This window comes from Podarcis tiliguerta (assembly GCF_965153285.1).
Source record: "Podarcis tiliguerta genome assembly, chromosome: 6".
In the NCBI taxonomy this organism is placed as follows: domain Eukaryota; kingdom Metazoa; phylum Chordata; class Lepidosauria; order Squamata; family Lacertidae; genus Podarcis; species Podarcis tiliguerta.
Window position 1 is genome coordinate 78,146,699 of NC_139539.1, and position 24,362 is coordinate 78,171,060.

Sequence of the window (24,362 nt, forward strand, 5' to 3'; positions counted from 1 at the left end):
TTAGCTAGTGTGCAGTAACAGACTTAGGACAGGAAAGCTTAGGTTTAAACCCAATACAGTGGTACCTTGGTTCCCGAACTCAATCCATTCTGGAAGTCTGTTCCAAAACATTCGCAAACCAAGGCACGGCTTCTGATTGGCCCCAGAAACAATGCCGACAGTCGGAACAGACATTCGGCTGACAATCCATTTGGGAACCAAGGTACCACTGTATCAGCTTTGACATGGAACTCAATGGGTTGCCTTGAGCATGTCGCTGTTTTGCAACCTAAACTATATCACAGGATTGGGCTGAGGATTTAAAGAACAACAAACAACAACAAATGACTTCAAGAGTGTCATGGTGAACTGCACAGAGGGAGGGGGATACAAATAAAAAGTTTATACGAAAAAATGTTTCACATAGCCCAAACACACATTTAGACAAGAATTAGTGATTACACCAAAGCTGTTTGTAGGAAGGGCTCAGTTCAACCTCCTGCTTCCTCTACCAAAGAGAATTGACTTTGTCAACAATTTGCTAACTCGGGTTATGCACAAGCATCAGCTAAATCAGGCAGGGACAAGTATCTGACTGCGTGGGGCTCATCATCTAGCGAGGGATGTGTGCTGATGCTTACTTATTATGCCTCACTGGATTGAGACAGCTACATATAAAGCAGCTCTTGGCAGGACTGTATTTCAGATATAAATCAACAAGCTTAATACAGTAAAACTCATCCCACAATGCCATACAAATGTCATGCAGCACTCACACAGTGCTAGCTTTTCAGCTGGGAGTCTAAAATTAGAAAACTGCTGGTATCTCTGAAAATCATTAATAGTGAAATGTATCTCATCTCAGTTGCTCTTATAAGCTTCTGTTCAAAAGGAGCTTGTAAATAGGATTGTTCATTTGTGCATCTGTAAATCCAGGAAATGCTATTTTTAAAGGCAGGAGGTGAGGCACACACTGCAAAATGTAGGCTTCTTTGGAATATATATATTTCACACTGGGTTCTTTTATTCATTTTTGAAATACTCATTTATTGCAAGGTACTTTATTTCTATAATATTCTAAAGTGCATCCAGTAATGGCACATTTTAGAGAGAACACAGGCTTAAGGAAGTTTCTAGGAAGCAAAAGATCAACCACATAAGGGCACTCATTGTTTATAATTGGCTCTGAAAGAGCGCAGCCCCAGCGCCACACAACAGTGGGAAGTGATGAGATGGATTCTGTCAGACTCTGCTTTGCACAAAGATCCAGGTTAGGAGGTCTCAGCCGGGCATTTCCGACGCTCCAACTTAAAACCGAACACATTAGTGGCATGAGAGAAGTGGAGATGGACAGGTGGGGGGGGGGGAGAATACTTATCACATAAAGACTTGTGTCCCCTTTAGTCATTACAGTAATACAAACCCTACAGAGTGATAAGCTGCTGACTAACCGATTTACTAGAAAGCTGACCTGCACATTTCCTCATCTAGTGGATAAGGGACTGACTGTGACAAGCTGGCAGAGCAATGACAGCTAGACAGAAAGGGAAGGCCCAGTGACTGGGGAAAAGCTCAAGCACTGCGGGAGGAGATGAGACGGCACTGTTACATCAGTACATTGAAGTATCTCGTGGTTTAAAATGATAATTAGATATAAAGCCACAACGAAGGGCTTATTGGGAATCCGGAAGTTAATGCTGCTTTAGAGAAGCTTTATTCAGGGAATGCTACTAAACATTACGAGGCAAGGGCAAGGCATTTAAGCTACAGCTCAGGGATCTCTCGACTTTCCTGAGCTCCTTCACCTACTCTTCACCTGAGTTGGAGAAGGAAAAGCTTCCTTTGGGCAGTAAAATTAACTCTCATTAACATGCTACAGTCCTCTGGAAGAGTTTCTGTTCTATTTACCTTGCCTTGTCTCTCTAGGGTGCTGAACTATTTGAAGTAGAAGTATAACCTCGATTAGAGAGGCATGCTCAATCTCTTCACTACAGAAATTAAATTATTATTATTTCTATTAATTGTAGTAATTATGTTAAACATTTAAAATGCTCTGTCAAGTCATGGGGGGAATTTCACAAAGCTTAGGATGAAAATGGACTTATCTGCAAGAGCTGCATTTGTTTCTTAACTCATGCCTGTGCTACTCATATATTAAAGGTGTGAGCATTTAATTAATTAATGTGGATAAGGGAGGTGAACCTTGCTACCCCTCCATTTTTCTTCTAGCCCAGCTCTGATGCTGAGAATGAGTTGACCTGGAAGTAAGCATATGGGCACCCAAAACAGGCCTTACACAGAGTCAGACCCTTGGTCCATCTAGCCCAGGATTGTTGACCCCCAACTGCGAAAATCTCTCCAGCATTTTCAGCAGAAGTCTTTCCCATCACCAAGAACAAGGTCCTGGATGTGCCAAGGACTAAACTTGCTTGCAACAGAAGTGTTCTTCCACTGACTGAGCTACAGCCCTTAAGGCAACAGAGCACGGGGACATATTGAAGGGGAAAGCATCACTGATTGCCCCTTCTGGTATGGAAATTAGACATCTTCCACCTCCTGCTTTTTCTGATTATCACCCTGACCCACCTACAAAACTTCAGCTGTCAGTGCGGGAAACAGGTCAGGGCCTCCAATAAGGATCTAACATGCAAGGGCTGCATGCAAGACACAGGGAAAAACACACCCATATTTCTACAGCCAGTCCTGGTGCGGAGCTCGTTGAAATATTAGGGTAATGTTGACTACTGGGAAAACAAACTGCTTGACTTTGCTCTCTGTAACTTACTGACTTTTAAAAGTATCCCAAACCCATCTGACGCCTCAGTCCAGATACATTCCCCATCTCCTAACATATTTAATATTAAAGTGATTTTCTTTTTTTAATTGCAGCTTTAAAGTGGTGACACTGAATTCTGATGTATTTCCAAGTTCGGGGAGATGGGAGTGGAGGGAACAAAACCAAGACAGAATTTCTTGGGTGGGTGCCCTCAGCAAACCACTTTCCGATATATTAATTACAGTAAGCACTGAACTGTAGCTAACAGAGTTTCACTTATATACAGAGTTCAATGAGTACTGTACATTAATTAGGCCCCAGAGAGATGGGAGACCTTTTCACTATTTTACTCATACTGTATAACTAAAGGATTGACACACAGAGGGTCAGATTTTTAACATTCACAAGCCTAGGTATTTATTTAAGCTTAGGATGTTGGAATGTAGCTGCAGGATATTGGAAATCAGAGATACCGATGCCCTTGTAGTTATTCACTAGAGCAGTCTTTCCTACTGTTCTAGTTTGATTTGTAATCTAGAATAAAGCTACATGACGCAATTCAGTGTGTGTTCAGAAAGCCAAACATCAGACACAAGCTTGCTAATATACTGGAATATTAAGCAGGTAGCACCAGTAAGAACACAGCATTGCTCATTCCAGTGTAACTGATTAGGAGGTAGGTTCTCATCTCAGTTCTGCTTGCATAGCTTTATTGATCAGAGCCACACAGACGGAGAAGATATCTGCCAGTAGCTTTGCAGCAAGTGTGCCTTATTTTCTATATATAACTTGCCTTATTCCCATGAAGAAGCCACGAGAAAAGGGAAACACAGCTTCATAGGTGGTTAAGTGTGACTGTCTAAATCAGAGCTTTCTATGTTGGTGACACACTTTTTAGGCATGCAGCATTTCAAGACACAGTAATTCAGTTTTACTAGCAAACTGGAGGTTCAAATAACCCCTTTCCAGATCCGGAAGGAGCGTGGGCAGCGTTTGCATGGCACACACTGCAGCCAACACACTAACGTGTCACGATACACGCTTTGGAAAGCTCTGGTCTAAATAATAATAATAATAATAATAATTAATAATAATACATTTTTTCAGAACAAGCTACACCTAGAATTGTGCTGACTGCTCACTTGAAAAAACAGGTAGCTACGATTCTATATGCATTCAATCCCAAAGAAACTCTGAATTAATCAACCTGTGTAATTATGCAAATTGAATAACTGGCATGCTCTTTTATTTTGCCAGTCTTAAAGGAGAAGGGCAAACAACAACTGCAGAGCACAGGAAATGCAGCCCAACTACTAGAAATGTTATTCTGCCACCTTTGTGACTTCTGACATTTCAGCAGAGGCTGCCGACTTATTTTCCCAAGCACATTTTCACAGCCACAAGAGACAGAATTTTTTAAGAGTTAAACCCATTACGACGTTCTGTGCTTTTTCAGCTTTCAAACAGAACTGTGGTACACACATGGCCCTTTCAAACCCACCTCTGCCCTGGTGAAGGAAAGCTCCAATCCTCCTTCCCTGAGAAAGGATTGTACCTGTCATCTCACTCATCTCTCCATACTGATCCCTGACCATACCTTGTCGAGATCCACCTACAGCTATGTAACATACAATTTGATTGAACACCAACAGTAAGGGAGTATAGCCATATGCAGGCACATCTGTTTTATATGGTCCTTCCTTTCAAAAAACAAACAAACAAACTAGGATAAAAGTGGTGTATAAATTTATTAAATAGATATAATAAATTAACATCCCCAGAAGTGGATATGGGCAAGTACGTATGTTTACACAAGGCAAGATATATGGTCATATAATGTTGTGCAAAGCAAAGCAGCAGCTAAATAGAATCAAATCAATTTAATAAGCTCAGCAAATTGTCCTGGAAAAAGGAATACTGGAAGACAGAATAATAGTGCTCTCACACAGGTTTGCCATTTTATGCCTATATTCTGCTAAAAATGCCACATCAGCTTTGTAATCTCCAGACAAAGGATAGTTCTCAGTGCTAATTGCATTATAATAAAGCTTCCCCTTCTTCCAACCATTCTCACATTAACAACAAAGCTAACTGCCCCTCTGAGAAATGAGAGGCAATCTGTAGGTAGCATCCAGTATAGCGTAATAATTCTTCCTAATGCATACTCTTAACCTGGATTACTCAAAACAGATTTAGCAGATTTTTGCCTCGCCTTAGGCCTCACTAACAAGATAACAGGGAAAAGCATATGACATTTAGGCCTTTTAGCTAGTGCAGGCAAAAAAATCTAAGTAACGCCAAGGCTTTGCATGATTGAGATGCTGAAAAATAACAATAAAAGGTTGGTAACCCACGCTTTGTAGATTTGCTGGTGTACAGGTGCTGAATACCTACGGAGCAGCATGAGTACCACTTCAAGCTTTATGGTGGCAGAATACGTTTAATCTGGCAGAATACGTTTCACAAATTTACGGTTTTGTATACATTGTAATAGATGGGACACCAAAAAAAGATATACATCTGGTTTAAAAATAGAGCTGATTAAAATGCATTGAAAAAGGTTCAGGGAAAGGATCTTCATTTGTGTTTTGGTCTAGTCCCCAGCACGAGGATGCACTTTTTCTGATTAGAGAATAATACAGGCTGCATAGTGCTGAATAATAATTAACCATTTTTACAGCCACCACCTCCTGCTACCCATAATTGCAAGCAGACACACAACAAGGTTAAGTGAAAGACACAGAGCTAAAGAATAGCCTTTTAGGGAAAAGGCTTTTTTATTCATTTACTAATAATTGATCCCAGTTAATAAAAGCATTAACTGCTAGCCATTTCTGAGACAGGTACTATGAAGTGCTTTATTGTACACCTCAGATAGGCTTGATTTTTTTAAAAAAATAGGCGATGATCCCCAAAACAAAATGTAAACAAGATTTGTCTGATAATACAATATAATGCTCTTTCTTCATCCAGTGAAAAAAGAGCACATGCAGAGAGACTAGTTGAATTAAAGCAAGGTTTTGCTGTTAGCATGTAAAGCCCTAATGACCTAGGATCAAAGTACTTTACTATTACATTATTATTACACCGTTCCTTGAAGGAACTCAAGGCGGCGTACATAGTGCTCCCCCTCCCCATTTTATCCTGACAACAACCCTGTGAAGTAGGCAAGGCTGAGAAGCAGTGACTGGCTCAAGGTTGCTCGGCCAGTCCCTGCCTGACAGTCTAACCCAGTGAGCTTCATGGGCAACCAGCAATCTGAACATTGGTCTCCAGGTCCCAGTCAAACACTAACCGCAACACCACATTAGCTCTAAGTGTTTAAGCAGTGCCTCCCCAGATGTTGTTGGACTACAACTCCCATCATCCCTGACCACTGGTCATGCTGGCTAGGCATGATGGGAGTTGTAGTCAAACAACATCTGGGGACCCACAGGTTGAGAAACACTGTGCTATATCTTCCAAGCTGTGCATTAAAATCAGCAGGGAACAATGCCTGCTTTTTGTTCCATTTGTAGAAAGTCCTAGGAGACCAGTAACACAAGACAGAGCATCTCGGTGGCTATGCCCAACTTAATGGAATTTCCTCCCAGGTATTTTCAGGGGGCATGGATAGTGAAAGCGGCTCAATCCCTGGTATCTGCACGACTTAAATTTGCAGTATTGATAGCAAGCTAGGACAGTGGGGAGTAAGTCCCATGTTTCTGACCTCTCTCTTCCCAAGGCAAAGCTGTTTAAAACCTCAGAAGAGCACTTAACCATTATGACATAAACCTTGCTTGAGACACAGAGAGCAGCTGCCAAGTTTCTGTGCACAGAATAGATTAGCAAAATCCAGATTAGAAAAAATTTAGTGTACAACTAAAAAAAGCAATGCTTCATCCTGGTTGGTAAATATAGTAGCCCTTAAGCATTTAATGTGGATCTCTTTCTCCACCTCACACACTGCTTTACTGATGCATAGATACCAAAGCTAACACAAAACAAAACACTAGAAGTCCCATACCATTTCAGCAACACTTCCATTATTAGGAATGGGGGAAAGGAAATCCTGCTCTTTCAAGAAAAATATTTTTTTCATCCACTTTAAGAATCTAGTATTGCCTGTCTTACTGGCCACCTAAGTCTACTGCGAGGTTCTGGCTTCCCCAACCTGGTGCCTTCCAGATGTTTTGGACAACACTCATCATTCCTGGTAACTGATGCTGGTAAGGCTGATAAGAGTTGTGCTCCAAAACGTCTAGAGGGCACCAAGTTGGGGAAGGCAGACCAAGACTGTTGCTCCTTTCCTGAAATTATTTCCTGTTCCTCTAACAATCTTAACAACAACAACAAAAGTATTCTGACAACTTGCATCCAAGCACCAGCATTATACCCGGTGAATGAATACATGCAAACAACATTTAATTTGCTTGATTTACTCTGGCATTTCAGGTTCTGTGCCTAATTTTGTGGAACACACAGGCCTGATAACAGCTTGCAGCCTGCTGCTGTCAACAGGTTCTTGAATTAAAGGATCTGAACAGAGAGGCAAAAATTCCCACGTGCAAAGTGTTGGTAACTGTTGTCCAAACATCATGATTAGCACAGGAAAAGCCAAAAGGTCACTAGTACACACTAGTGTCAAGATGACATATGAAATGGATGTCATTCATGCAAAGTTTTCTCCATCCCCAGACCTCCTTTCCTGTCCGCTTTGAATTCCTGCCTTGTTATTTTACTCTTGTTCTCACTTGAGGGAAAGAGATTAGTCGGGAAACAAGCCTCAGGCACTTCCCATAACCTAAGTATCCAGCACTCCTTGTTTTGCTTCAGACACACCAAAGAAAGAAGCCTACAACTCACGCTGATTTTCCTCCACCCTACAAGAAACCCCATTGGACACAGAAGAATGCCAGTCAAGTTCATCAAAACCAAAGCAGACGCACCATGGAATCCATAATGTATGCAGCAGAAGAATGGACATTCTAGGCTACATTCAACCTCTTGATGTATGATACAAAATAATCATTATTGATAAAACTCAATAATTATTTTAATTAATTAAAATACCCCAGATCACTGGACTTAGAATGGAATTAGTAGGCATATGTGTCAAGTACAGGGATAATTCAGTCAACAGCTACTTCAATGAATCCACAGGACAACAACCTGGAAGCAATTCATCAGCTTTCACTTATAACCTGACCACACAAAGACAGAAGAGAATGGCCGTACAATAGATGTATCACTTAGTAAGAACATTTACAAATTCTCCAGAAAACAAAAAACAAGTTCCAAAGGTTTATACTAACTTGTGGATCACTTAATAAGAACGTGTTTTACAGATGTATACTGTTAGAAGTTGTGTTGCAGGTAGGGAAATACAGGGTTTCATAAAGTATTTCAAATGTATCTTAAAGAGGCTGCCTTAATTGTGCAATGAGGGTGGCAGTAGTGAATACTATGGGATTTACAGGGAAAGCGTTTCATTCATATTGCCAAGTATCTTAAAACTAGGTACTGGGAAACAAGCTTTCTAGGTACTGGGAAACAAGCTTTCTAAGTTGTATGGTTCCTTCTATTTTCAAGTTTCTGCAATTTGCTCCCCTTTCTCACAGACCACCCACATTTTGGAAGAATTCAATTGGATTAAACCCCTGGAAGTGAAATTTGTGAATGGTCTTTTTACTGCCTGAATGGCTGACTATGCTTTATGTATTACTATATGTATGACCCACTGAACACATGCATGTGCTTTTATGTTTATGCTTGCAGTTCTGTACATTCGTAATAAAAATAAATATAAATTTGTGGTTGTGGTTTTATTCCGGTCTTCCATTTTAAACTGTGAATTGTTTTTTATTAGTCATAAATATTTCCTTTTATTACTTCAAGCCAGTGTTTTTCCGAGACTTCACACCCTTGGGGAACTCTTTCCACAGTGATTCATCTTGCCAAGCAAGCCCTGCACCTTGGCGACAAAACTGTTATGTGTTACAAATAATTCTGGCAATGAACTCTGTTCAATCTGGGTTCTGTGCCAGGCTTGCTGGGTGTAGATGTTATCCTACAGTAGGATACCCTCCAGATGTTATGGACTACAAAACCCATCATCCCTGACTATGCAGGCCGAGGATGACAGACATTGTAGTCCATGACATCTGAATGACATCACACTGGCTACCCCTGACCAATGGGAACAGAGTGCACCCTAGATTGTATGTTTTGCTGCTTTCTGGCCTTCTGAACTGATGCCCTAGTAAATTATGCTACATATTATGTTACAAAAAAGCTATTTCACATGCTTGTGATTTTTAATCTAAATCTAAGACTCTATATAACTAGGCAAAGTATACTTTTATTCAAATAAAAGACAATGGGTTGTATTCAAGTAAGTCAAACTCTGAGCAGACCCACAGTTAGTAAAGATGAACTTATGTCCACTAATTTCAATGTATATGTTCCAAGCATAACTTAGGTGGGTAGAATGGAATATAAAAGTCAAATGTTCTTACTATCCAGAGCCAATATGGGGCCCTGCAGATGTTGTGAACGACAACGCCCATCAGACCAGTTGGTACAGCCAATATTCAGGAATGATGGGAGCTGCAGACCAGCACCATCTGGAGGGTGCCATGTTGTCTGCCCTGGTACCCAAAAAATAACTTTCTGGATTTCCAGAATTCCTGAATCTGAATATTGTGAACAAGTGAGAGAAACACTGAAGAAATAGGTCTATCATATCTATTTCTTGCAAAGTAAGATGTGACTTCAATTTATGGAACGTTTTTAAAAGCTAATTCATGACAAACTTCAAACCCAAACAGAAATGCTGCTAACAGCCAGGTATACGACTAATGCCAAAACTCTAATGCCAGAACTCACCATCTGAATGGGTTTCTTGTGCAAGTCTCTCTCCGTTACTAGCTTCTCTTGGTCAGTGACATAGAGGCCTTTTTGTGCCAAGGCTTGGATAACTGCATCATGGCCCAGGAGCGGTTTGGCAGCATCACTCTTGAGAATAAGACTCCCAGCACGACAGTAGAATTCAGCAGATAGCAGCGATTTAACAACAGGAGGTTTAATATGTTCCTGGTCATACTGATCCGTATAAAATGGTTCTCGAAGATCCTCTGGTACATTTTCTACAAAAGAAGAGGGGAAAGCCTTTGAATTACATTATTTGTAATTATTTGAATTATTATAGAAGGAAGTGCAAAATTCCTATATTTTATCATTTTTAGGAAGCGGAACACCCACATTACAAGACTGCCTTTCACTCCCCACCCTGAAGAACTTCCCAAAGCCTAACCTGGGGGTAAGAGGGGTAAATAATGCCAACTTTAATTATGCACATTAGCTCCTGCAGAGCTGCAGTGGGTCAAATCAATGTTTTGGTATGCAACTGCAAACCTTTCAATTGGCTTACACCATCCTCCGGTCAAACTGCACAGGATGTCAGAAATCCATGACAGAGATCCCATCCTTAAGGTTTGCTAGCAGGCAGATGCTTTGAAGAAGGAACAGGTGGTAGTAGGACTGGGGGTGTTAAAAAAGCCGTTCCAGTTGCACCATTTCCCCAAAAGAAATAGCCCCAGAAGCTGTCCCTAGCTCAGTGGGGAAATTTCAACCAGGCATCTGGAATGGGGGGGGAAACTGTTCATATCCTCCTCCGGTGCCACTTCCCCACCCTTGTATTTTACCACTAGCCTGTAGTCACGAAGCCTAGAATTCTACTGCATACTCCATCCCTCCTCAGCGCCCAGCAAAGACAGTTTGCTAAAGAAGGGGAGCCGCTTCCTCTGCACACAGCAGCTCTGTGTTCCTCCTCTGCCACATCCAGCAAGCTAGTGAAAAGAGTGTGGAAGCTACTAATATTAAGTGGCTGATTTACAAGGATGCACTTCCCCGATTGTCAAAGCAGCTGAATAAGGCTGTCAATTAGTTGTTGTTTTTAATGTGAGGTGTTCCGATTATTGCTTTCCCACATTGTTCAGTCTGCTCCTCAGGGACACCATCCTACTTGATGGAGCAAAGCTAATAAGGAACCGACAAGTACTGAATGAGTTGCACAACATATGGGGGGGGGAACCCTTTTAAGTTTTTAGCAGCAGCCTAAAGCAATTATTTACTGTTTATATATTGTGGGGTTTGGCTTTGTGCTTCCTCCCTGGCACACAACATAGAATCATAGATCTGCAGAGCTGGAAGGGACCACAAGTGTCATCTAGCTCAACTCCCTGTGATGCAGGAATGTTTGCCCAATGTGGGGCTCAAACTCACAACCCTGAAATTAAGAGTCTCATGCTCAACCGAGCATTTTTTAAATGTGAAAAACTTCCAACCTGTGCCAGTTTATTAATAACATCTGTATCTATTATTGCACATTTGTGGAAACAAGATGGCATCAGGGTATCTATTCCAGGCTGAATCCGCTAACTTTGGGGTTTGCAGCAAATTTCTGGGCAACCCTATTAATTTTGTTCATTTGTAGAAATTAAAATTATACAATAAATGATAAGCTGAATTTTGTGAACAGTATAACTAGGATCAACATCATTGCATTAGGATGAGCCGGCTTTTGTCAAACGTGCCTGACATGAAATTAGAATATTCCTTAAACAACATGTGGGCGCCATCAAATAGAAGAGGATGCCTTCACCCCAATATGGCTCCCTTTTATCACATACACAGCCCAACAAGACAACAACAAAAACCCACTGACAGTATGCGAAACAATCTGATTAACTTGACTCAACAATTCTGCCCGCCACACGAACAAATCTCACTGCAGCCAACTAAACACAACCAACCATGCCCGGGCCCCCCCACCCAACCTCTCTCACTACCAAGGAAATATAATAAACAAACAGAAAGACGCCAAATGACACTGACATAAAAACCCCAATACACACTAAATATAAAAATATAAGTTAACCACTCCCCCCCCTTTTCTTCTTCCCCAACCTTATTCTGTATTCAACACCAATGTCTCACATCATATGTAACAGATATATGGAAGACTTTACAACCTAAGAAAAGAGATAAAGATTTTCTTTGTTTACAAAAGCACATGCATTAATAAAAATTATTTTTAAAAAACAAACAAACAAACAACAAACAAACAAACAAACAAACATGTGGGCCCATTTAGACAGTATGTCAAAATCCAATCCTGCCAATAAAGAATATTTTCTTCCTTCAACCACTATATCTGTGCCAGTACCAAAAATAGTACCAAAAAATGGCTGTGGAACATGTCATGAACAAGCTAACAACAACTATGCTTCTTATTGATTGAAATGTTTTTGGAGAGATCTACCCAAACCTACAGGTGAGGTTGATTTTGATACTTGGCCATTGCAGATTCAATTAATAGAAAATCCTGAAATATAGAGAGTGCATATAGGGAAGCTAAACTACTTTGACATGACGTGTCCATGCAGCTGCTAGGAACTCTACAAAATAATGCAACCTTCAGAGCACTTGCATAAACAAAATGCCATAAACTGAATTGACCATTGGAGGGAGGTAGCAGAAGGAAGAGGGTGTCTAAAAAACAAGACTGGTTTAGCGTTGATCAAAGAGGTTTATTAGAGTGTGCTGGGTTGACATTTTTAATGCAATTCTGTCTGCAAGACTATTTAAGTCCCAAAAACAAGAGCTTCCATATGTTCACGGCTGCTGTACAGCACTCATTCTATGGGTACAAATAAATTTAAAAATTTAAAAATTGTCCACTAGCACCTTATAGACCAACTAAGTTTGTTCTGGGTACAAGCTTTCGCATGCATGCACACTTCTCCCGATACTGTATTCTTTCATTTATTTTGACTGCGTCAGACCAACACGGCTACCTACCTGAATCTAGAATCTATGGGTACAAATACTGAAGCTAGGGGATGCCAATATATATATATATATATATATATATATATGCAGGTTTTGGTGTCCTCGGGTGTCTTCCCGTGTAAAAGTTGGGGTGTCTAGGCGACGTTTCGACGAGGTCTCACTCGTCATCTTCAGGCTGGTGCTTTCGGCTTCTTGTTACTGGAACAGAGCAGGATCTCAGTGTTTGAGTTCCTATAAATACTGTTGAGGAGGTGTGGTGTATAGCCTCCAATGTTCTGGGCAGAGAGGAGGTTCCCAGGCTAGTGTGCCTTTTCTTCTTTTGTTCCTTAATTTCCAAAAAGAAACACCCCCCAAGTTTCCAAAAAGAAACACCCCCCAAAAACCAAGACACAGAAGAAAACAATGGCATAGCCCTCCTTCCTTATATCAAGGGCACTACAGATAAAATTAGCAAAATCCTCCATAAACACAATATCAAAACAGCCTTTTGCACCAACCAAAAAATAGCCAATATCCTCAGAAACCCCAAGGATAAAATTCAGTTGGAAAACCAAGGGGTCTATGAAATACCCTGCAAAGTCTGCCCAGCCACGTACATTGGACAAACAAACAGACGAATAAATGCACGGATCGCAGAACACAAGAATGCCGTCAAAAAAGAAGAAAAAACTTCCTCTCTTTTCCAACACATGAAAGAAACAGGACACGAAATTAATTTTGCAGATTCCAAATTGCTCTTTAACATGGAACATCACCACAAGAGAATAATCATGGAAGCCATCGAGATAGAGAAACACCCTCACAACATGAACAAGCGTGACGACACATCCCGCTTGCCAGACATCTGGAAATTAGCCCTCCCCACAAAATCTGACACCAGATCCAGAGGCACACAGAACGCCATCACCAATCAACCACACCAGACCCAAACCCAGACCCTCTCCACAGATAAATTACAGACACCATCCAGTAGCCAAACCAGGGTGGCACCTCCGGATGCTGCACCCCCCTGCAATCCCTACACAGATCTGGCTGGCACAGGCCACAAAACCACAGCTCGCCCCTATACACGAAGCCAAGCCAGAGCACAACCAAGTGCAGTACAGCCATCTTCTCAGAAAAACTCTTCACAAAGTTCAAGAGTTCAAGACACGAAGGCTTTAGCAACTAATCCACACCTAATGACCCACCTAAGTGGGATTCAGGAAATCACTCAAGAAATCACTCAAGATATCCCTCAAGTAATTAAGGAACAAAAGAAGAAAAGGCACACTAGCCTGGGAACCTCCTCTCTGCCCAGAACATTGGAGGCTATACACCACACCTCCTCAACAGTATTTATAGGAACTCAAACACTGAGATCCTGCTCTGTTCCAGTAACAAGAAGCCGAAAGCACCAGCCTGAAGATGACGAGTGAGACCTCGTCGAAACGTCGCCTAGACACCCCAACTTTTACACGGGAAGACACCCGAGGACACCAAAACCTGCATTCCTGTACCCGTGAAAATCTACGAAAGCATATATATATATATATATATATATATCAGCAGCTAAGTTTTACATCTTTTGTCAGTTAATGGAATTCAAGCCCAGAAACCAAAATGTTGTGGAGGACTGAGAAACATCTGCCTCCTTCACTAGCTCACCTTGAAAATCAAGAGCAGAACCATGGCAATTAACTTACTTGTGGGAAATAGAACTGCCTTCAGAGTTTCATCCTGCCCACTTTGTACTCAGGGTCTAAAAGGAATTCTCATTTATTTATTTAGCCAGCAAAATCGCAAGGTGGTATTACAAAGCTCACTTTGAACTTGCCCTACTTGGAGTGAAGTTCTTGTCTAACCCCACTTTAAGTAGGAGGTTACACAACGTCTTTCTCCTAATGGTTTGAGTCTTTACCCAGTGCTACTTTTCTAGAAAAAGAGGTGCTGTAGCTCACCATGAACTACTCCCTTGTTCTCTTAGAATGGCAATGGCACCCACCTGAGAGGGGCCGGAGCTGAGCTCCAGCTGAACAAAAAAATGCCCTAGTCTTTATATGAACTCCTGGCCGCAAGCTTTGAGTAAAATTAGAACAGCCATCTTTGTTCCACATTTGTCTCTACCCATATATCATTATTCACTGCACAAATTAAAGATCTCTACCTAAACAGGAAGAGGCTTTAGGTCATCTCTTTATACTATAGGAATGGTCAAGACGCAAATCCAATAACAACAAACATTCATATACTGCTTTAGTGAGTATGAAGTGTCCCAAAGAATGACAGTAAGCCCTGCAGCGGACGGCAGCATTATCGCACCATACTTGCCTAAAGCCACCCAGTGAGATTGTACAAGAAGAAATTTGAACCCAGTATTTCCTGATTCAAAGTTTGGTTTTAACCCTATGTATGATATAGAGTATGTGACTGACACAGCACCCGAAATCCTCTTCACCAACCACTTGCTCGTGCCAACCATTTCCTTGAAACATCAGCAACAAGGTCAGAAGCACCCTAGCTATTCCTTGGCAAGCATTGGCAAAACACAAGTAGGGAAATGTAATTTGAGGAGAATGGCTGAGATTTCCTTTGCCGGCAGAAGAGGCACTTACAGAGTGCCAATCGGGAACATCATAAAACATGTTCCTACTCTGCTGCCAGATACACTGGCACGAACATTCAGGATAATGCAGGTCAGAATAAACTGAAAAATACACACATCCACCCACTCTGGCACACAGGATAATGAACACAGTACTATTTTTACCTTCCAAACTGCATGGTTTTACATAAAAATAAAATACAATTGCACTGGTGTTGTTTCTGCCTACTCTAATATTACAGCTATACTACCAGATTAGTTAAAGTCAGTTATCGCTGACTACTTCTCCTAGGTTTCAGTCAAGCCTTCTCCCTGACTTGCCCATGTTTCTAGTCCATAGTTTTTATTTTCATTCTGGAACGTTCAATCATGTAAACCCTAAACTGCAGTCCGATGTGGTACAGCCTAATACAGGTTTTCTTCCTCATCTGCCATTTCTGAGAATTAAGCTTCTTTTTCAGGCAGATTCATTGTCTGAATTCAGATTCAAGACTAAACATGCAGTTTAGAATTACAAGGAACCCCAGTGAGACTTGAGAGTCATATGCTTTCCTGGCAAGACTACAAAGGTGAACTGAAACTTTCTGTTTTTGATTAACTACAGTTTACTGTTTCACCTGAACCAAGAACCATGGTTAACCTTAACGATGTGTTGTTGAAACAAGCCAGCTTCACAACCCATTGTTGGCTATTTAAGCAAACCAGAGCTAGCTAGCTAAATAAATAAATAAAATATTATGTATACCCCGCCCATCTGGCTGGGTTTCCTCAGCCACTCTGGGTAGCTTCTAAAATACAACAGTCTATTAAACATTAAAAGCTTCCCTAAACAGGGCTGCCTTCAGATGTCTTCTAAAAGTCTGGTAGTTGTTTTTCTCTTTGACATCTGGTGGGAGGGTGTTCCACAGGGCAGGTGCCACTACCAAGAAGGCCCTCTGCCTGGTTCCCTGTAACTTGGCTTCTTGCAGCAAGGGAACCGCCAGAAGGTCCAGAGTTGGGCAAAAAGACTCCTGCATTGCAGGGGGTCGGGCTAGATGACCCTCATGATCCTTTCCAATTCTACAATTCTAAGATTCTATGTTTTTCTTCGCATTTTAACACCAAATCTACTTAAAATGAAAAGGAGAACTTTCACTTGCCACTTTATCACCATACTGAAGGAGATGCAAGTTTTGAAGTTTTTAAAAAGAGATTCAGAATAATATTCATAGCCCCAATGAAGTTCGTTGAGATTTACTGTACAAACATTGTTTTGAAGAAAGAACATGGATTGCTTATCTTCTACTATCAAATCAGAAAACTGCGACTTCCTTTATAGGGAGAAAAAACAGCTTGGCGAGTTACAGAGCCAACAACAAGCAGGAAGATCAACAAAAATGTCAAAGCCTTTTTTTAACGTATGTCTCATCTTTCCTGCCCTGCCTTGCTACACTAATTAGATTTTCTAAATTATCCTGTGATTCTCTTTACCATACCATTTTGTTCCTTCACAAGAACTGAAAATATACTTTCTGTTACAGTATTTTTCAAATAGAAGCAAGTCTGAAGAGGTTTTAAACATGTGCTCTTGTTTATATGGCTAAATTTTTTTTAAAAACAGGACTCCTGACTCCCACTGAATTTAACTTTCTCTTCTGCAGAACGCATTCCAAAGTAATCCCATTTCTGTAGATTAAGTTACTTGAATTCACAAAGATTTGACTCAGAATAAGTATTAATGAACTATAATGACTATTCACCCTGCTTCCAAAAAATTTAGATACGAAAATTAATTGGCTTAATACTACAGCAGCTTACTTTCATTAATACTTCTGAGGTAATAAAAAGAATTTGCACTTGCATCATATGAGTATCAAACTTTATTTTGGTCACAGAGCAGCGTAAGATAAAACATACGGATAAAATGAACACATAAGACTTAAAACAGGTAAGGAATAAAAACTAGTACTTAAAAGGTGATTGTATCAAGCATACTTAAAAAGACAGAAACAGGGACAAACAGTTAAAAGTGACTATAAGGGAGGGAGCGTGAAGGAGCCACAGGTCTTGCATTTTGGGCCTCATTTGTGGCGCAAACCATCCTTCACTGAATAGCCATCATGACAGTGCAGAATCTAGCAACTGAGTATGTAACATCTTGTTGAAGTAGCAGGGAGGTATAAAGTTGTTCTGTGCGACCTGGGAATTTACCGTATTTTTTGCACCATAACACTCACTTTTTTCCTCCTAGAAAGTAAGGGGAAATGTCTGTGCGTGTTATGGAGGGAATGCCTACGGGTGGCGGGGGGGATCTGCTGCAGTCGTGAGCAGAGGATCCATGGTTCCCCTTCCTTCCCTCCTCCGTGGCTTGCTTTGAAACAGCAAAGCGGGAGAAGAGCCGCTGAGTGGGGAGGAGAGAGGGACAGAGAGCCTGGAGAGGAGCCGCTTACACAAGTGTAAGCGGTTCCTGTCCGGTTGGTTCCTTTAAAGCAAGCAGGTTCTCTGTCCTCTCTCCTCCCCACTCAACTCGCTAAATAGCAGCAAAGTTTATCAGCTCGCTAAGCCGGGGATGAGCGGGGAGGAGGGAGAAAAGCAGAGCCTGCTTGCTTTAAAGGAGCAAAGTGGGAGAGAAGAGGAGCCTTCTCCCCTTATACCCCTCTTCTTCATTATTAGCAGCATCCTTCTCCACCCACCCCACGTGTGCTTCTTCTCCCCTTAAACCCCTCTTCTTCATTATTAGCAGCATCCTTCTCCACCCACCCAAGGCGTGTTCCTTCTCCCCTTAAACCCCTCTTCTGCATTATTAGCAGCATCCTTCTCCACACACCCCACGCGTGCTCCTTGTCCCTTGAGTGCTTTTCCTTCCCTCCCCACTTAAAACGTGGTTACAAAGCACGGATCCACATGGATCCTCAGGATTTTTGCACTGGGTCACCCCAAATTCACCATCAGATCACATAGCATGTCCATGGCTACATCTTGCACCAAAAAAATCACGCACCAACTGTTGCCTGGGGCTGCAGTGGTGCAAAAACGTGGTTACAAAGCATGGATCCACATGGATCCTCAGGATTTTTGCATTGGCCTACTCCAAACTCACTGTCGGATCACATGTCTGTGGCCACAGCATGAACCACAAAAATCATACATCCACTGTTTCGTTTAGAATATTTTTTTTTCTTGTTTTCCTCCTCCAAAAACTATGTGCGTGTTATGGAGCGAAAAATACAGTATATAGTATAGGGAAGGTGAACCTATATCTGTATAAGATTTGGCAGTGAAAAAATACATATTCTGTTGTTTCTAGTTGCCCAGAGCCGCATGGGCATTTTCTCTCCTCGTACGATGTCTTCCTAAAGCGGCCTTCCTGAATGACTGAAGGGAGGGCATGGCAGTGGGCCAGAGTGAAAACCCTTCACTGTTTTGGAATTTCAAGGTTGGTTATATATGGCATCTGGGAGGTGTCTTCTGGTTTCACTGATTAAAAATTTCGGGGACTTGGCTAGATCTGCTTGGCATTTGGTATCTTCCACGTGCTGTTTGATGGTTTTTTGTTTTTTTGCTTGTTCATACCCCATGTCAAGTAGGATCTGCAGGGTGAAGCCTAGAGTTATTATGTTTATCACTAAACGTTTCCATGTTGTGTGGAAACCGTTCCTAATAGTTAAGGGAGCAAGGCCACCAATGTACCATGGGCAAGGTTTGGGCCTTTTGCAAACCATGATTTTGGTTTTCTGATAATGTAGTTCTAGTTTGCTCTCCTTGCAGTATGCTGCCAGTGTTTACATGCTTCTTTTAAGGCCTAAAGGAATTCTGGAGAGGATTGCTGTGTCATCTGCATAAAGCAGCACAGGGATATGCTTTCCTGCTAGTTTCGGAGGGTGGAAGCTCATATTGTGGTAGAGGAGTACCATATCATTTATATAGAAATTGAATAAAAATGGGGCCAATATGCACCCTAGCTTGATGCCTTTCTTGGTTTCAACTGCATTAGTTAGATGGCCCCGAGAGTTACATCGTTTTTTTAACAAGGTCTCTTCATGTAGTGTGCGTATTAAGTATAGCAGGTGTCTGTCTAGTGTGGAGGTCTCCCATAGCTTAATTCTGGATATAGAGTCAAAGGCTGCTCTGAAGTCAATTAAGGCCACATAGACTGAGACAGTGCTACTAGATGAGTACTTTTCTATTAGGCGTTGAAGAATGAAACATTAGTCGATAGTTCAGCGGCCTTCTCTGCAAGTATACTTTCTAGTTCCAGCCAATCTTGGAATTTCTGTTGTAGATGTCTCACATACAGTTTACTTATTGTATTAAGGAGATTGATTGGTCTACAGTTTGCGGGATCCTCTTTCTTGCCTTTTTTGTATATTGGGACAATGACTGAATGTCCCCAGTCTTTGGGAATACATTGGTAAGCATCAATACATGTGAAAAGTGAGGCTAGGCTAGGGGCCCAGAAATCCAGGTTGTTTTTAATGACCTGTGCTTTCCCCTGTTTTAGTTGAGCTACCAGGCTCTTGGGTTGCGCTGTGGTCTAAACCACTTGGGTTTGCCGATCAGAAGGTCAGCAGTTCAAATCCCTGTGACGGGGTGAGCTCCCATTGCTTGGTCCCAGCTCCTGCCAACCTAGCAGTTTGAAAGCACGTCAAAGTGCAAGTAGATAAATAGGTACCGCTGTGGTGGAAAGGTAAACGGCATTTCTGTGCGTTGCTCTGGTTTCGCCAGAAGTGGTTTAGTCATGCTGGCCACATAACCCGGAAAAAGTGTCTGCAGACAAACGTCAGCTCCTTCGGCCAGTAAAGCGAGATGAGCGCCGCAACCCCAGAGTTGTTTGCGACTGGACTTAACGGTCAGGGGGCCTTTACCTCTTTACAAGGCTCTCAATCTCTGTCCTTGTTACAGGCAGGCCCCACTTTGGGAGGTTCACTATGTTTTGAGTGATTTGGCCTCTCCCACCATCCCACCTTGTAGAGTTCCTGAAAATGTGTCTCCCATATCCTTGGCAGGATATAACATTCTGTCATTGGCAATCTGTTAGTTTGGGAGAGTCTTATGCATCATAAAGATTAACAAAAGCTCAAAGGTAACCAAATCACAAGTGACTACAGATTTGCACTAAAAATAAACTTATTTTGGGGGGTAATCATAAAAAAAGGAAAAAAGAAAGAAAGATGAGAATGCTAGTTTATACAGAAGAATACACTGTCCAAATTACTTAATGACCTTCATTTCTTCCTAGTGCAGGCTTCATACTGTATAGGAACACTGGGCATAGAAACATTTCTACTGTAGCTTTCTTTCAACAATGAATTTTGAATTTAAAAAACACACATTCATGTTATGTCACTCATTCATAAATTTGGAGCTGTGAATTAGGTTTGTACAGCTGAGTCTGTCCAGTTGAGTTAAGCATAAAGACATTTGGGAAACGGTAAGTCTGCTCTCATCTTAATATAAGTTGATGGAGTGAATACCTAACCACTGCAGCTCAGAAACCATGTGAATCCAAACCCTTACAGCAGATAGCACTGCTAAGGGATAACTAGATGTGACGGTGCAGCTGTGTGTACTCATCTATCACACTCATGTAAAAAGCAGAGGCTGGGGAAAACTGTGAGGAACATTTTGGCACTTTGTAAGGATTCCAAGCACCTTAGCAGTAGACAAGGCCCAGCCTTCTTCCTAATGGTTCAGGAAGAAGATCACTCCTACAATCACACTGAACTGGGGGAGCACAACAAAACAACACTCCAGCCTTATTCTTGAGCTTGGAGCTGCAAAGGAAATAAAGGATCACTGCCACATTTTCAGTGCTTCTGAGGCCTTTTGAGTTTATCCCAAACACAGGAAAACTACTGTGAAACACCTCCACCCTTTCCTCAGCTTCAAGCTGAAAGAGAGAGCTGGGGGTTGTTGTGGTGCATTTCCAAGTGCGCAGAGTGCTTCGCTGGAGATGATAACCCATTCCTTCTCCTCAACCTTCTGGGTTGAGATTCACTACACTCACCAGAGGGAGGGGTGGGGACATTTACCCTGGCAAACCTGGATAGAAGATTTGCAGATCTCTAGTAAATTGATTTGGTATGGAGAAGTGTCTTTGGTCTGTCCTGTACCTCCTGCCTATCAATTTAATTAGATGGCCAACCATATCCTAGTCCTTTAGGAGAGACATGTTTCTCTCTCTTCTCTTTCACTCCCTCACCCACAGCTTTCTTCTTTCTAGCGTCTCAACATCTTTTAGACTTTCATTGCACAAAAGATGCTTTGAGTCTTGATCACTTAGTTTTCCTTTCCTTTGTTAGCTCTACAGTATCGTATTTTTTAAAACTGAGGGATACTTCAGAAGAAGACTGCAATCTGGCATTAAGAAAATAATTTGAAGCTCCAGTGGACATGCCTCAAACGGCTTCTGGAGATACAGATAAAAAGAGGACGTCTTGGGTCATGAAAATGAACAGTGTACACTTAGGAATTCTAGCTAACCTATTTCCACTTGCATAAGTACCGTGGACATGCACCGTGAGTTTTAGCTTTAAGCAGCATATAATAAATACAGTGGTACCTCGGGTTACATACGCTTCAGGTTACATACACTTCAGGTTACAGACTCTGCTAACCCAGAAATATTACCTCGGGTTAAGAACTTTGCCTCAGGATGAGAACAGAAATCGTGCAGCAGCAGCGCAGCGGCAGCAGGAGGCCCCATTAGCTAAAGTGGTACTTCAGGTTAAGAACAGTTTCAGGTTAAGAACAGACATTCAGAACAAATTAAGTTCTTAACCCGAGGTACCACTGTAAATAAATAGATAGATAGATAGATAGATAGATAGATAAAATATAGCATGTAGCAGTTGTGAACAAGAAGCATGGGGCTCCCACCTTAAGTTTACAATAAGCCAGTAACTGGGAACCTGATACTAAATTTGGTAAATTAATGTTCTGCTTTCTTCTCTGCTATCCCAAAGGGCTATGAAGTCAGGCAGTAAAGCTAATGAGCAGTTTTAACTAGCTATTTGTGCACATACTGGCTTGCCATAAGTATAACGTTGGTAAGATTATCAACTGAAGTTAGTAGGAATGACTTTAAGATGGAGGAGAGATAGCATCAGGAAGTAATTTATGTTCCACTTTCAGAAAGCATTTACCACAAAGAGGCTCAAGTCTTGATTATAGAAACACAGCCCAGTTTTATGTCGCTCTGAAGATTCTGCGGTAGAGGAAGAGGTTTCCCCTGGGAGCAGCCTATACTACACAAAGCAGGCAAAGTTGGACAGCTCTGCTGCTTATTTCTTTCGGCACAGGCAACTAAGATGAGACACAGGCAACTCCACCTCTGCTCTGTCCTTACCTCAACGGTAAGTGGCACTCCTGAAGCACTGGTGCCAAGAGCTTATCTTGAACCTCTGGCTCTATATAGAACAAAATATCCCCAAGTGAAAGATACAATAGATCTCTGCCCCAAGTTACTGGCAAGAAAAATGAAGGTTTAAGAAAGATCCCTTGCTTCTCAATTTAACCAATAATTAAAATCCTTTGATGCTACTAAATATACACACAGTAGTACTCAGCAGAACCATAAAGCAGTACAATATGATCCTAAAAATACAACAATCAATTTCTAAAAGCTACAACAGACATAATACAACCAACACTATAACAAAGAACAACAAACCTTAACAGCAGCAAGACTAATAATAATTGTACTTATTACCGTATTTTTCGTCCCATAGGACGCTCCGTCCCATAGGACGCACCTACTTTTTTGGGGGGGAAATAAAGGAAAAAAAATTTTCCCTTTATTTCCCCCCCAAAACCAGGTCGGGGAACAGTGGGATGGCGGCGCTGCGCCTCCCCGCTGTCCCCCGACATTGTGGGGCTGGCCGATGTCTGCCCGGCGCCAGGGCGCTCTGCTGCAGGGCGCCCCATGCGCCGGGCGGCAGGCTGCCACCCGCAAGCCTTGCGCGCCGTGGGGGAGTTCTCCCCCGGTGCGCAAGGCTTGCTGACACTTGCGCGAAGCACAGGGCGTCCTCCGAAGGGCGCCCAGTGTTCCGTGCTGCAGGCTGCCGCCCGCAAGCCTTGCGCGCAGGGGGGAGTTCTCCCCCGGTGCGCAAGGCTTGCTGACACTTGCGCGAAGCAGGGGGCGTCCTCCGAAGGGCGCCCCGTGTTCCGCACTGCAGGCTGCCGCTCGCAAGCCTTGCGCACCGGGGGGGAGTTCTCCCCCGGTGCGCAAGGCTTGCTGACACTTGCGCGAAGCAGGGGGCGTCCTCCGAAGGGCGCCCCGTGTTCCGCGCTGCAGGCTGCCGCCCGCAAGCCTTGCGCGCCGGGGGGGAGTTCTCCCCCGGTGCGCAAGGCTTGCCGACACTTGCGCGAAGCACGGGGCGTCCTCCGAAGGGCGCCCCGTGCTCCGCGCTGCAGGCTGCCGCCCGCAAGCCTTGCGCGCCCAGGGGAACTCCCCCCAGGTGCGCAAGGCTTGCGGATAGCTTCCTGGAGCCTGGAGAGCAAGAGGTGTCGGTGCGCACCGACGCCTCTCACTCTCCAGGCTTCCGCGAAAGCCTGCATTCGCCCCATAGGACGCACACATTTCCCCTTCATTTTTGGAGGGGAAAAAGTGCGTCCTATAGGGCGAAAAATACGGTATTCTTATTCTTATTTATATGCAGCCCATCTGACTGGCATTAAACTTGGCAACCATAAAACTAAGTGTTGCATATTAATAGCCTGTCAAAATACGACTCTGAGTTTTGATGGAAGAAACACAAGAGGAAGCCTAATGAAGTTCAATCAAGAGAGTATCCAGGGTTGCACCACCACAAAAAGGTCCAATTTCTTGTGCTCACTCAGTAAAGGTTCCATGATGACACTGACAGCAAAGCCTCTCAATTTATCTTGATTCCATGGCAGATCTACCATATGGGCGCAAGTGGTCCCAAGCAAAACCTTGTCCTAAGCATTGAAGGCAAATGGGTGGGGAAAGAGCTCACATGGTCTTTGCCAGAATGGGCTGCAAATAGATAAAGCATTAATTTCCAGAATATTTATAGATGGAAGCAAAAGGAAATGTGGGGGTCTTAGCTGTCCATGTTTTTTTCTCCTAGATTTTTTAAATAAAAAAATAATTTTTTATTGATTTTTAGACAAATGTAAATACAGTAACCATTAAACACTTATCCAGCAGTACAGCTAATGGTGTTTGTTTTATCCATTGACCCT

At 42.3% G+C, this 24,362-nt stretch overlaps 1 protein-coding gene across 2 annotated transcripts in view; it reads right to left on the reverse strand.

Moving 5' to 3' along the window:
- The window catches only part of CAMSAP2 (calmodulin regulated spectrin associated protein family member 2), a 77,162-nt gene that overhangs the window by 44,393 nt on the left and 8,407 nt on the right, over positions 1-24,362 (reverse strand). For both annotated transcript variants that reach the window (XM_083445271.1, XM_083445270.1), the window contains exon 2: positions 9,623-9,882. In XM_083445271.1, coding sequence (XP_083301397.1) covers positions 9,623-9,882 — 260 coding nt within the window. The remainder of the gene's footprint in view (positions 1-9,622; positions 9,883-24,362) is intronic.